The sequence below is a fragment of the Desmodus rotundus genome, chromosome 6, assembly GCF_022682495.2.
Source record: "Desmodus rotundus isolate HL8 chromosome 6, HLdesRot8A.1, whole genome shotgun sequence".
In the NCBI taxonomy this organism is placed as follows: domain Eukaryota; kingdom Metazoa; phylum Chordata; class Mammalia; order Chiroptera; family Phyllostomidae; genus Desmodus; species Desmodus rotundus.
The window spans coordinates 47242713-47258075 of NC_071392.1; the positions used below are offsets into that span (position 1 = coordinate 47242713).

The 15363-nt window shown below is 40.3% G+C and overlaps 1 protein-coding gene across 1 annotated transcript in view; it reads right to left on the minus strand.

The window, feature by feature from the left end:
- Positions 1 to 9690: 9690 nt before the first annotated feature.
- PUS7 (pseudouridine synthase 7) overlaps positions 9691 to 15363 on the minus strand; it is a 65929-nt gene continuing 60256 nt past the window's right edge. Inside the window, exons 14-16 of the mRNA XM_053926611.1 lie at positions 11811 to 11940; positions 11356 to 11447; positions 9691 to 10779 (exon numbers count right to left, since the gene is read on the minus strand). Of these exons, the coding sequence (XP_053782586.1) occupies positions 10643 to 10779; positions 11356 to 11447; positions 11811 to 11940 (359 nt within the window). The 3' untranslated portion in view covers positions 9691 to 10642. The remainder of the gene's footprint in view (positions 10780 to 11355; positions 11448 to 11810; positions 11941 to 15363) is intronic.

A 15363-nucleotide genomic window follows, 5' to 3' on the forward strand; every position in this document is an offset into this window, starting at 1 on the left:
AACCTATATAATTTTACTAGCCAATGCACCAATAAATTCACTTAAACCCCCCCCCCTCCAGAAGACAAGACCTTTGAGTAACTCCTCCCATTATAGTTCACGGTTGCTATCTCTTTTATATACTGGTCACTTTCCAGAAGTATTTAGCACAGGTGAAAAAGCTGCAACACAAAGTCATCACTGTAGTCCTGTAAGAAACAAAATCGTATGGTCTCTCTAACCCCTCTTACTTGTTGCAGCTGCTCCTTTCATAGGAAGCTGCAGTGCATGCCAACCAAGAATGCAAACTTTTAATTACAGCAGTTAAGACCTTTTTTTATTATTTGATAATTTTCCCATATAGAGCAACAAGGTTACAGAGGCATCAGATTGACTTTATTTCATTTTATATTTTGTTTTTTTATTATACTTTATTGATTATGCTATTACAGTTGTCCCAATTTTCCCTCCTTAGCTCCCTTCCCCCCAGCATCCCTCACTCCCTCAGGCAATCCCACACCATTGTTCACGCCCATGGGTTCTGTGTATAAGTTCTTTGGCTACTCCATTCCTATACTGTACTTTACATCCCCATAGCTATTCTGTAACTACCTATTTGTACTCAACTCCCTCATCTTCATACATTCCCTCACACCCTGGTCCCATCTGGTAACCATAACATTTTCCGTATCCATGATTATATCTCTGTTCTTCTTGTTTGCTTAGTTTGCTTTCAGACTTAAAAAAAATACATTTTATTGATGCCATTACAGTTGTCCCATTTTTTTCTCCCCTTTATTCCCTTCCGCCCTGCACCCACCCCTCCCAGAAGCATTCCCCCTGCTCCCTTAGTTCACATCCATGGGTCATACATATAACTTCTCCATGCCCTATATTATTCGTAACCTCACCCTGTCTATTTTGCACCTACCATTTATGCTTCTTATTCCCTGTACATTTTCCCCCCTTCTCCCATCTCCTCCTCTCTGCTGATAACCCTCCATGTGATCTCCATTTCTGTGACTCTGTTCCTGTTCTAGTTATTTGCTTAGTTTTTTTTTAATGTTCAATTGTTGTTAGTTGTGAGTTTGCTGTTGTTTTACTGTTCATATTTTCTATCTTCTTTTGCTTAGATAAGTCACTTTAACATTTCATATAATAAGGGCTTGGTGATGATGAACTCCTTTAGCTTGACCTTGTCTGGGAAGCACTTTATCAGCCGTCCCATTCTAAATGATAACTTTGCTGGATAGAGTAATCTTGCATGTAGGTCCTTGCCTTTCATGACTTGGAATACTTCTTTCTAGCCCCTTCTTGCCTGTAAGGTTTCTTTAGAGAAATCAGCTGATAGCCTTATGGGAACTTCTTTGTAAGTAACTGTCTCCTTTTCTCTTGCTGCTTTTAAGATTCTCTCCTTATCTTTCATCTTGGGTAATGTAATTATGATGTGTATTGGTGTGTGCTTCCTTGGGTCCAGCTTCTTTGGGACTCTCTGAGCTTCCTAGACTTCCTGGAAGTCTATTTCCTTTGCCAGATTGGGGAAGTTGTCCTTCATTATTTGTTCAAATAAGTCTTCAATTTCTTGCTCTTGTTCTTCTCCTTCTGGCACCCCTATGATTCAGATGTTGGAATGTTTAAGGTTGTCCCAGAGGTTCCTAAGCCTCTCCTCATCTTTTTGAACTCCTGTTTCTTCATTCTGATCTGGTTGAGTGTTTATTTCTTCCTTCTGGTCCAAATCATTGATTTGAGTCCTGGTTTCCTTCTCTTCACTGTTGGTTCCCTATATATTTTTCTTTATTTCACTTTGCATAGCCTTCACTTTTTCCTCTGTTTTGTGACCATATTCAACCAATTCTGTGAGCATCCTGATCACCAGTGTTGTGAACTGTGCATCTGATAGGCTGGCTATCTCTTCATTGCTTAGTTCTATTTTTGGAATTTTGAACTGTTCTTACATTTGGGCCTTTTTTTTTTTTTTAATCTTGGCACACCTGTTAAGTAGTAAGGGGTGGAGCCTTAGGTATTTTCCAGGGCAGGGTATCCCTTGTTGCTGCCTTGTGGCCGTGTCAGTGGGGGAGGAGTCAGAGAGGGAACAACGCTGCTTTCTCAGCTCTTAAATGGCTTTCAGTCACTTCTTCCCCACCCCAAAGCAAATTGGGCCTTTCTGGTGCTGACTCCTGGCTGGGTGGGCTTCTGTACATTCTAGGATCCTGTGGGTCTCTCTGACTAACTCTCCTGTGAGGATGGGAGTTTCTCCTGCTGCCACCACCCCCACAAATTTTTACAGCCAGAGGTTTTAAGGCTTTCTTTTCCTGCACTGGAAACCTGGGTTGCGTGGTCTGTCTCGCTCCCCTGTTGTTCCTCCTGGCTTATCTGCATGCAAATGTGGGACCACCTGGTTTGGCAGCTGCTGCCTCGCCCACCCAGTCCTCCAGCTACTGCCTTGCCGGGTGTCCTCTCTGCCCCAGCTGCTCGTCTCTGCCCCTCCCACCAGTCTGAATGAATGTTTCTTCTTTGACTCCTGGTTGTTGGACTTCCATACAGTTTGATTTTCTGGCAGTTCTGGTTATTTTTTCTTTTAAAATTTGTGTTGTCCTTCTTTTTGTTTGTGCAAGGAGGCAAAATGTATGTACCTACACCACCATGTTGGCTGGAAGTCAGTTTGCTTTTAGATTCAATTGTTGATAGTTATGTATTTATTACCATTTTATTGTTCATGGTTTTGATCATCTTCTTTTTCTTAAATAAGTCCCTTTAACATTTCATGTAATAAGGGCTTAGTGATGATGAACTCCTTTAGTTTTTTCTTGTCTGGGAAGCTCTTTATCTGCACTTCAATTGTAAATGATATCTTTGCTGGGTAGAGCATTCTTGGCTGTAGGTCCCTGCTTTACATGACTTTGAATACTTCTTGCCAATCCCTTCTAGCCTGCAAAGTTTCTTTTGAGAAACCAGCTGACAATCTTATGGAAACTCCCCTGTAGGTAACTAACTGCATTTCTCTTTTAAGATTCTTTCTTTATCTTTAACCCTTGGCATTTAATTATGATGTGTCTTGGAGTGGACCTCTTTGCATCCATATTGTTTGGGACCCTCTGTCCTTACTGGTCTTGTATGTTTATTTCCTTCACCCATCTAAGGAACTTTTCTTTCATTGTTTTTTTCAAATAGACATCCAATTTCTTGCTCTTTCTCCTCTCCTTCTGGTAGCCCTATGATGCCAATGTTGGAATGCTTGAAGGTGCCCCAGAGACAGCTTACACTATGCACTTTTTTGGATTCATTTTTCTGCTTCTTGTTCTGATTGGTTATTTTTTGCTTCCTTATGTTCCAAATCATTGATTTGATTTACACCTTCATCCATTCTACTGTTGTTTCCCTTTAAATTGTTCTTTATTTCAATTAGTGTATCCTTCACTTCTGACTGGATATTTTTTATGCTGTTGAGGTCCTCACTAAGTTCCTTGAGCATCCTTATAACCTGTGTTTTGAATCAGGTTATCAGAAAAGCATATGATAGCTTATCTCCATTTCGTTTATTTCTTTTTCTAGAGTTTTGATCTGTTCTTTCATTTGCTCCATGTTTCTTTGTCTCCTCATTTTGGCAGCCTCCCTGTGTTTGTTTCTATGTATTAGGTGGAGCTGCTATGACTCCATGTTTTTCTAGTGTGTTCTAGTGTAGTAGGTGTCCTATAGGGTCCAGTGGCACACCGTCCCTGATTACCCAAGCTGGGGAGTCAAGGTGCGCCCTTCATGTGGGTTGAATACATCCTCCTCTTGTAGTTGAGCCTTAATTGCTATTGGCAGGCTAATGGGAGAGATTTGCCCAGGCCAGTCAGCTGCAAGGACTGGAAGTGACCACTGACCACCAACCTCCACCCTCTATGGAGTATCAGCTGTGTAGGGAAGGGTGCTCTGATGTGATCTGTAGCTGTCCAGTGGGTTCCCCAGGTGGCAGGCCAAGGTCAGCCCCGACCTGTGTTCTGTCCAGTGTCACCCTGCACAAGCTATAAAGCAATCTGAGATGGCTGCTACTTGTGCTCATCTTAGAGATTCCCAGGTGAAGCGAGACTATGAATCTAGACTTGTTGTTGCTAGTACTAGGCCTGGGGGCCAATAAGCAGGAGGTATGGGGGCTAGGGGATCCCTGAGGCAAACTGTTGCTTGTTTGAGAGGATTAAGGAAGTTGTGAAGTATGCATCAAGACCAGCCATTCATATGGAAAAGTCACTATTAACAGCTTGGGTGGGCCTATAAGTTGGATGGGATGGAGTCTCAGGTGATTGCCAGGACAGGGCAAGCAGTGTTAGCCAGATTGGTGGAGTCTCATATATGGCACCCACCTGCTGGCTCTGTAGGCCTATGGAGGGAGGGTTCAGAAAAGGGACAAGGCCTCTGCCAGCCTTTCTGAGAGAGAGCTGTCCCCAGCTCTCACCCTGATTTCAGACACATCAGTTCTTCCCTGTGTATCACTGGTGCCTTTCAACCTGCTACCCGAGTGCTGGAGCTCAGAAGAAGTGAGTCTGAATAAGTCTGTCTGTGGGTTGTTTAAGAAGAAATGCTTGAGACTCCAGATGTTTCTTCCACTACCTCAGTCCCCACCAGTTTTTACAGCTCGAAGTTATGGGGGACTTATCTTCCTGACACTGGAACCCTGGGCTAGGTGGCCTGGTATGGGGCTGGGACTCCTCATTCCTGAGATATCCCTCCCAAATTTTTATCCACCACACTTGAGTGTGGGACCAATCCATTCAGTGTGTCCTACTTGGATGGATGTGGTTTCTTTAATTCTATAGTTGTCAGACTTTCATTCAACTCAATTTCTACTGGTTCTCAGTGATGGTTGTTCTATAGTTTAGTTGTAATTCTGATGTAGTTGTGTGAAGAGGCGAGCTGTGTTTACCTACACCTCCATCTTGACAGGAAGTCTCTTAAGATTGGTTTTAGTAATCCTTTGGACAAGGTGTCTAGATGACAGAAAAGGCAGTAAAAGAGGAAAAAAGATTATAGATGACACTAGAGAAAACCAGAAAATGAGAAACATAAAAGTGAGTTTAAGGAAGACTGCTAGAGTGATCTGTTTCAAGTGGGAACTCCTTTTTTATCCTCAACTGAGGACTTTTTTTCCCTTTCCTTTTTGTTTTTTAGAGGCGGGGGATAGTGAGAGAGAGAGAGACAGAAACATCAATGTGAGGGAGAAACATCAATTGATTGCCTTCTCATATGTGCCTCAACCAGGAATCAAACCTCCAACCTGGGTATATGCCCTGACCAGGAATTGAACCTGCAACTTGGAGTCTACAGGATGATGCTCCAACCAACTGAGCCACACCAGCCAGGGCTCAGGTGGGAACTTTTTTTTTTTTTAAGATTTTATTTATTTATTTTTTAGAGAGAGGGGAACGTAGAGAGAAAGTGAGGGAGAGAAACATCATGTGTGTGAGAGAAACATCAATCAGTAGCCTCTCACACAAGCCCAGACTGGAAAACGAACTTGCAACCTGAGCATATGCCCTGACCAGGAATCAAATCGGTGACCTTTAACTTTGCAGGACAACGACCAATGTGGTTGGTCAAGGCCAAGTGGGAACTCTTTAGATCATCAATGTGAACCCTAGATCTAACTGCAACATAATCCTATTTGCACATATTGAACATGCATTAATTGGGCATTTGCCTTTAATCATTAGCATTGCATCTGTGTCACACCTGATCAATGCAGACTCCTGTGTATCTCAGGTGACTGATTTCTTACCTAGAGCTGTGATGTCCAGTACAGCAGCCACTAGCCACACACAGTTATGAAACAGTTGAATTGTGGCTACTGAGACTGAGGAGCCAAACTTTAAACATTCGCTAACCTGAATTTAAATTAACTGCATGTGGCTAGTGGCTGCTGTATTGGCCAGCGCAGGTCTAGAGCCTGCTTCCCTGAGTGTGGTGTCTAGACCACTAGCACACGCGCTGTCTGGGAGTTTGTTAGAAATGCACTATTTCTTTTCATTTAATTTCATTTTTTTAAATTCATTTAATTGCATATTATTTTGTATTGGTTTCAGGTGTACAGCAGAGTGTTGCCAATCATATACTTTAAGAAGTGATCCCCTTGATATTTCCAGTACCCACCTGGCACCACACATAGTTCTCACAATATTATTGACTATATTCCCCATGCTGTATGTTACATCCCCATGACTATTTTGTAACTACCAATTTGTACTTCTTAGTCCTTTCGTCTCTTTTACCTAGTCCCCCATTCTCCCTCCCCTCTGGCAACCACCAGTCCACTCTGTGTCTGAGTCTGTTTCAATTTTGTTTGACTGTTTATTCTATAGATTCCACATATAAGCGAAATGAATATGGTAATCATCTGTTTCTGACTGACTTATTTTACTGAGTATAATACCCTTTATGTCCATCCATGCTGTTGCAGATAGTACGATTTCATTCTTTTTTATGGCCAAGTAATATTCAATTGTACATATGTAGCACAGCTTTTTAATCCACCCTTGTATTGATGGGCACTTGGGTTGCTTTCATAGCTTGTCTATTGTAAATAGGGGTAATATATTCTTTCAAATTAGTGTTTCGTGTTTCTTTGGATATATTCCCAAAAGTGGTAATACTGGGTCATAAGGCAGTTCCATTTTTACCATTTTGAGGTATCCCCATACTGTTTTCCATAGTGACTACATCAATCTGCATTCCTACCAACCAAAAGGCTTCCCTTTTCTCCACATTCTCGCCTGCATCTGTCATTTGTGTATTTACTGATTGCTATTCTGACTGATAACCCATTGTAGTTTTAATTTGCATTTCTCCGACAGTTACTGATGTTGAGCATCTTTTTATGTCTATTAGCCATCTCTAGGTCCTCTTTAAGAAAATGTGTGTTCAGGTCCTCTGCTTATCTTTTATTGGATTTTTTTTTGTTTGGTGCTTTGTATGAGTTTATTGTAAATTTTGGATATTAAACACTTATGAAATGTATCATTTGGTGAATATTTACCCCTATTCAGTAGGTTTGTCTTTTCATTGCTGATGGTTTCCTTTGCTATGCAAAAAACTTTTTAGGTTAAGTAGTCCCATTTGTTTTTTGGTCTCCCTTGATTGAGTAGATAGATCAGAAAAATTGCTAAATGTCAGAGATTTTACTGGGTTTTTTTTTAATGGTTTTGGTCTTACCTTTAAGTCTTTAATCCATCTTTTTATTCGTGTATATTGTAAGGTGGCCTAGTTTCTCTTTTTTGCATGATTTTCCCAGCACAATTATTTTAGACTGTCTTTACCCCACTCCATGTTCTGGCCTTCTTTTTCAAATATTAATTGACCATAAGGGTGTAGGTTTCTGGGCTCTGCATCCTGTTTCATTTATCTGTTTAATGCCAGTACCATGCTGTTTTGATTAGTATGGCCTTTTAGTATAATTTGGTATCAGGTAGCATTATTTCTAACTTTGTTCTTTATCAAGATTGCTTACATTATTCAGTCTTTGTGGTTCCACATACACTTTTGGATTCTTTGTTCTAGTTGTGTGAAATATGCTATTTTTTATAGGAATTGTGAGAAACCAGTATTCCCAACTCCATCTGGAATTCCTGAAATATGTTCAGCAGTATAACAAGATCACCAGGTAATTCCTACGCAGAATAAAGCTAGGAAAGCACTTACCTAGAGTAGGGAGTCTTATTTGAATACTCTGAAGCCCATAAAATTGTATAAAAATTTCAAGTGTACAAAATTTACTATATATGCAAATATACACATATATGTATGTATACACATACAGATGAAAAAGTACCCCCAAACCTCCAAATTATCTTCTGGAGGGTGGGCCCCTTATAGTACACACTTCCCCCACTAGGTCGAGTGTTCTAGGAACCCATCTGTATTAGTGTGCCAGCTGGTGGTGTTGTGAGAGGCTGCACTGGGTTTCAGTGAGTATTTTTGGAAGACTCTTTGAACACTTTTGCCCATTTCATGGTGGTGATTTTTGGCAGGCCCACACTCTGCTGAGTGTGTGCATGACCCCCATGCCCCACCCTCCCTATTTACCCAACCTTACCCCAAGTCACTTTTTTCTGTTTCCCTGGATGAAAAATGCCCTCAAAGGGAAACATTTTGCTGATGTGGAAGAGAGTAAACAAAAAAGTTTAGTGCAGAAGCACTGAAAGACATCAATCAGTGAGTTCAAAACTGTTTTGAGCAGTGGAAAAAACATCTCGATAGGTGTTATTGCATCAAATGGAGAGTACTTTGAAGGTGACTAAAGTTTAAACATGTAAGACTAAATACACAATTTCTTACAAATAAATTCCATTTTGAGGGTTCTCCCCTCATACATATAGAAATTATACTTTTCCCTTTCCTTCACCTTGGAGACAGTGTCCATATTTTTTCCCTCAGATTTTCCAAGGAATCTATGATCCAAAACTGAAGAATTTTTATCCTACAGGAACAAAGCCCTATAAAGTAGGAAAGCAGATTTCACTGAATAAAGAAAAAGCTTAAAGTTATCCTTTGCTATGCAAGCACACTCTTCACTCCATGAAGGTCAGGATCTGGCCACCCTTAGCTCTGTATTTCTTCCACTGTGCTTTCATTTATGTGTGTGTGAGAACTACATGGCATACTCCCTTAGCCTGTTTTGTTTCAAAATACCACATACAGACATATCAATACAGGCTACACACTAATGTAACATTTATACATATCCTATTTTGTAGGACACACACACACACACCTCCTTACTTCTTTGTGTAAAGTTGGCCACAGAATGCACTTCTGTGTAAATACTAGTTTGTCTGCTTGGAACACTGGTGAAGGTTTAAGTACTAATGTACTATTGCAGCTGTTACCAATTTTTCGGCTGATTCAGGAATCAACCAGGAATCTTTTAAATTAGTATAATGGCAGTCTATCTACCACATGAAACCATGAATAAAAAGTTAATCACATGAACTTGACTATTGAGCTTACTCTTTTCCATTAGTCAATAGTGCTGGTTTTATATTACAATAAAAATAATAATCCTTTATTTCTTTTAGCAAAAATGTAGGAAATAATGATACTACCATATTGAGGGTAAGACTGTGGTTGCTTTCAGGCTTTGTAAATTTGCCTTAGAAAAAGTTTGCCATTTGTTAACAACAAGAAAATGTCTCAGCATATATGCTAAGGCAATGATTTATTTCAAATTGCCCAAATCCCTAGAGTTAGATGACAGGTCTCCAAGTCTCAAAATAATTTTAAGAATCCACCTAGAATCATTGTTTTCCCACTGGTATTTAGGAGGAGACACAACCTGGTAGTTGACTAATGCAGCTGGGAAAGTGAACTCATCACACAGAGCCATAAGCATTTCCCATATGAGGGAAAACATAAGTTCAGCCTCACAAATGTCATTAACACTCCCACTTTGTGATATTCCTGGTAGGGTAGCTTTTCTCTACCCCATTTTTTCCCACTCTAGAAAGCACCCCAGAAGGCAAGTGAATGGTGCTATCTGAATCTAGTCTAATAATCTATTAGTTATACAACTTAACACTCAATAGTACTATTCTCATACTCACACCCAATCATGACTCACCTTTGTGTCAGCACCACTTCTGGGGATCCTTCATTCGTTCCTTGTCTTCAGCCAGTGCTACGATTATCATTCGGCACTCAGTTTTAGATATTTATTTGATTTATTAATATAACCAGGACAAAGGAGTTTTAAAAATATTTATTATATTTGGTTTTAGAAATAATAGAAAATAAAAATTGGTACAATTACATCACAGACCCTTGGAAAGGCATATTTATCTTTTCACACCAGAGAAGAGTTTTACGCAATGCCAGAAATGGAAACACCTAAGCAGTTGGTGGCAAAGTTAATGCTGCTAAGAGGAGCCCTTGTCAATTTTTTAAGTTTTCTTCTTGGCTGTCATTTATTTTTGGGCAAATACCAGTCCAGTGGAAAGAGTTCTGAACATAAAAGGCACCTAGAGTAAAAATTAGACCTTAACTAATAAAAATAGGTACACATGTTTACATCAAGAAAAAAGACCCCATCGATGCAACTCTCCTGCAAGACAATGGTACTATAAATGCAAAGCCACTGCAGCTAAAAATTCTAAAAACAATTCCCTAAACCTGATATATAAGCTAGATAATGACAATCACTTTTGTGTTCATAAATCTGTAGTTGTTTTATCATCATTTAAATAGGCATGAGTACTGTATTAATGTATTAATAGGACAGGGGTGCTCAGAAATCCATCGTCAAGATTTGTTTTGTTGTATTTTCTCTTAAAATGCATTACTGTGTACTCCTTTTGTGGGTGTTAAAATTCCTGTTGTCCTTCAAGAATGTAGCCAAACCTAAAACTGCTACTTTAAATCAAACTTTTTTAATTTTTATAAAGCTAGTAATGGTAACATTATGATTTAAGCACCTGAAATATGTTGTGACCAATTTATATTCTCTGAGCTAGAATTAGGATCCCCAGGATTTGTATATGTGTATAAACACTGCAAATTAAGCTAATAGAAACTTGAAAAAATACAAATAATCTTTTACTACAAAGATCCAAAATCCTCTATGGGTCTGTACTAAGAGAAAGGTGAACAGGAAGCCAGCAAACCCTTGTCTGCACTCTGTAACCTGGGGGCAAAGGACTCAGCGGAGCCAGGTGGTATTGAGCTGGGTCTGGTTCTTGATGCTGGTATCCATTTTCAGCACTTCTCGAATGGCCATGGTAGCGTAAGTAGAAGGAGGAAGAGAAAAATCCATCTTCAGAGCTCTGTATTTGCCTTCTGTCAGGCAAGAGAGAAGAGAACAGTCAGAAAAGTAGGGCAGCTCCAGACTGACTGGGGCATAATCAAACAAAAGAACTGCGCTCTTTTCCCCAGGCTGCTTCTTCCCAGGGGGCCTCGGACAATGAGCAGGGTAAGAGGTCTGTGCAAGCGTCATAAAAAGGGCAGATGACAGAATACCACAGGAGAGAAATGCATGTAAAATTAAAAAAAAAAATTGGAGCACAGGGTAAAGACAGACAAAGGGATGCCACAGGAATTTGACAATGACAACGTAAATTTAATGGTTTAGAGTCTCTTCCTGGATTTCCACTCACCTTTGCTAACTGTCTATGGGGATGGGGAGGAAACATTTAATCACCTAAAATCAAAGTCTTCTTTGTCACTCATTTCCAGTGGGATTTACTGTTTTAATCACTGACCTCCAGCTGTAATCATAAAACTGAGATGCCAAACACAAAACAGAAATTACAGACTGGGTGGGAAGTGGTGGTAGTTATAAGAGATTTTCAAAAAGTGTTTTTGTATGAGAAATATTTCAGAGTTGACACAGGCCTGAGGGCTGAGCAAACTTACCAGATGCAAAAACTGGTGGTGGCTTCCCTTCTAGGTTGTCCACGTCTGTGTTGAAGAGTGGAATTTTAGGGTCATCATATGCAACAACTTCCCTTTAAAACATGTAGACAAAGAAAAGTATAAATGTGAACTTCCATAAAAGGTCACTCAGCACCATGTGTTTAGCGAGGAAAACACACAGGCCTATTGCAGACTACGGTGGAACTATTCAGTAACAGACCAGGGCCAGATTTCACATAGAAATATTGCCTTCATATTATTATATATCACAGTGACAGATGGTGCCAGCCTATGTAAAATTTATTTCTGGATTTGAAAAATACCCAAAGTAGCAGTAATAATATTAGTAATAACAATACTTATATACCAGGTTGTAAGCACTGAAATATATGTATGTGGTGAAAAAGCTTAAATCTCACATAATCATTCAAGTCTATTTCTGGACTGTTACTCACCAGCTGACATTCTGAGGACGAATAATGATCTTTCGGTAGGCCCCTGATAAGGAATAATCTCGAATTTTGTGTCTCATGTTGTCAATATCAAGGTTGTCTGCTGTGAGCATTTCCCTGTAGGCTTCACTAACTAATAAAAAATACGGAAAGTTAGTTGGAATGTAACATGTCAGCAAGCTACCTTGAACTAGATTACAAATAGAAATAATATGTGAATTCCATTGGATTGCTCTAACAAAATTAGTCACGCTAATTTACAATCCAGCCTAGTCTCTGGAATCAAAACTTCGTGACTTACTAACTAGGACTAAGTGTCTCCAGCTTAGGTTTGGCCGACTTGTAAGAGCTAGTTACAAAAGGCCATTTCATCATAAGTTACTAAACCACATTTATAGGTGCTCAGAGATGAAAGAGACCACATACTGAAGCCTCAAACGCTTTCTGGCACAAGGTAGTTATAAATAAATGTATAAAAAAAAGAGACCTGGGAAAACCATCTGATTCACCCTGGCGGCACCTGATGTGGAACTTTCTTCCTAACACCTGAGAGATACAGTCCTCCAGCCTGCGCTTGCACGTTGATATTTACAGGGAACTACTTCGTTGTGAGGTACGCAATTAGAAAGTTTCCCTGTCCCAAGCTGAAATGTGCTTCCTGTAGCTTCTGTTGACTGCTCTGAAACACAGCAGAGTAACTGTCCACTTCCACATGTGTTCACTCTGAGACCTTTAAGCCATATCTTCTTCTCTAGGCCAAACAATGACTTCTTCAACTGTCCCTCCTTTGACATTTCTGCATTCCCCACTAAACTTCCTTATTGCCTTGAGGCAACAGGCCTATGTGCAATAGTAACTCCACATATTTTTTTAAATTGAATTTAAAACCACACAGGTTTAAGTGTACAACTCAAAACATCATCTGCACACAGCATCGTGTGCCCATTGCCCCCTCCTTTGCCCACCTCCCCCTATTCTCTACCCTCTTTCCCCCTCTGGGTATCACCACGCTGTTGTCTGTGCCTTGTGTTACATGTATTGGCTAAACTAAAAAGTTCATTTCATTTTTTCTGTACAATGGCTCTAGTAGTGCTTAGTTGTCTTTAACTTAGAAACAATTTTGTTAGACTGTATTGTAACAGCTGTCATATCAGCACGCATTAAAAAAACTTATCAAAGTTGGTGAATTTTTATGCAGCCATTTTAATATTGAAGATAGAAGCCAAGCAACATTTTTGACATATTATGCTTTATTATTTCAAAAAAGGTAAAAATGCAACTGAGACATAAAAAAAGAATTGTGCAGTGTATGGAGAAGGTGCTGTGACTTATCGAACATGTCAAAAGTGGTTTGCAAAGTTTCTTGGTACTACTGACATTTTGGCCAAATAATTCTTTGCTGTGGGGCTGTCTTATGCATTGGAAGATGTTTAGCAGCACCCCTGGCCTCTACCCACTAGAAACCAATAGTGGGGAAAAGCCAACATACTCAAAATATCCAAATCAGTAAAGTCTATTGGTGAAAATGAAAAATGTGTCTTTTACTTTATAGAAAAACGTAAATGGACTTTAGGGCCAACCCAATATATGGGTTCTTTTCCTGCTCAATCCCTTTACTTTTTTTCATGTACTTCCCCAACTCTAGATCCTTTTTATGCAGAATATGATCAAACTGAGCCTTTTTATCTATACATTTGAACTTTGAGCATAAATGTGAGAATTTACCTTTAACCATATTTCAATGACCTCTGAGTTCTTTTTAAATACTTGTTTTTCATATAATTAATATTAACTATTTTGGGTTACACTATTAGCAAATATGACAAGCAGATTTCTTTAGTCAAGGTATTCATAAAAAATGTTAGGTACACCAGGATCAAGGAAAGACTCCCTCACGACACACTTATCAGGACAACCCCTAAATCAAGCTTTTGGGACACCAGTATGGTAGGCAGTTAGACGGGCACCAACAGAGCAAGAATGGTGGGCCAGGTACAAAAGGTCACCAGGACTTGGAAAGCCCCAGGTGCCTCTAAACGAACAACTGTAGGGTGGGACCTTGGTAGCATACCACTCCCCCTAGCGTATCACTGGTGATACAGTTTAGACCCCGTGACTTTTCATATTGCTGGCCGTGCAATCCGGATTCTCCTCTGACCTCTGCATGTTGCGAGTCAGGTATTAGACTCCCTTAGAGGAGGAATAAATAGAGAGTCCTAACAGGACCACTCCCTTAAGCATTAAGCCCTCAGGACAATGAAGTCCTAGTAAGCATCAAATAATCTTAGGAACAAGTCCAGGACTTCCGACCAAGATGGAGGTGTAAGTAGACATGCTTTCCCTCTGAACACAACAATAAGAAGGATAACAACCAATCTAAAAACAAAAAACAACCACAACTGCCAGAAAATTGAACTATATGGAAGTCCGACAAGCAATGAGTTAAAAAAGAAACATTCACCCAAATGGGTAGGAGGGGCACAGACAGGCAGCCTGGGTAGAGAGGACGTGCAGCAAGGCAGTGGCCAGAAGAACAGGCAGCCCCACATTCACACATGGTAGATAAAAACTGGGAGGGACAACAGGGGAGTGGGCAATTCCAGCCCCAGGCCAGACCATAAAGCCTAGGGTTCCAGCACCGGATATAAAGCCTCATATCCCTTAGCTGTAAAAACCAGTGGAGGTTGTGGCAGCATAACAAAGTGCCAGTCTCACAGGAGAATCTGTTTAAAGGGCCCACGGGGTCCCAGAACGTACACAAACCCACCCACTTGGGCAATTAGCACCAGGACAGCAGCTAGAAGGGCGCCAGTAGCTTATGGGAAGTGGGGGAAGTGACTGAAAGGGGGGAGAGAGCGGAGCAAGTGGCATTGTTCCCTCTCTGACCCCTCCCTCACATACAGCGCCACAAAGTGGTTAAGGAGGCTGCCTCACCCTGGTGAATACCTAAGGCTCTGCCCCTTACAACATTAACAGGTATGCTGACTCTGGGAATCAAAGCAGCTCTACTAAATACACAGAAACACAGGGAAGCCACCAAATTGAAGAGACAAAGAAATATGGCCCAAATGAAAGAACAGATCAAAACTCCAGAAAAGGAACTAAATGGCACACAGGTAGCCAACCTAACAGATGTACAGTTCAAAACACTGGTGGATCAGGATGCTCACAGAAATAACTGAATACAGCTGCAAAATAAAGGAAGAAGTGAAGGCTATGAAAAGTGAAATAAAGCAAAATGTACAGGGAACCAACAGTGAAGAGAGGGAAGCTGGGGTTCGTATCAATGATTTGGAACAAAAGGAAGAAATAAACATCCACCTGGGACAGAAAGAAACAAGGATTCAAAACAATGAGGAGAGGCTTAGGAAGCTCTGGGACAACTGTAAACGTTCCAACATCCAAATCATAAGGGTGCCATAAGAAGAAGAACAAGAGCAAGAAATTGAAAATTTATTTGGACAAATAATGAAGGATAACTTCCCCAATCTGGCAAAGAAACTAGAATTCCAGGAAGTCCAGGAAACTCAGAGTCCCAAAGAAGTTGGACCCAAGG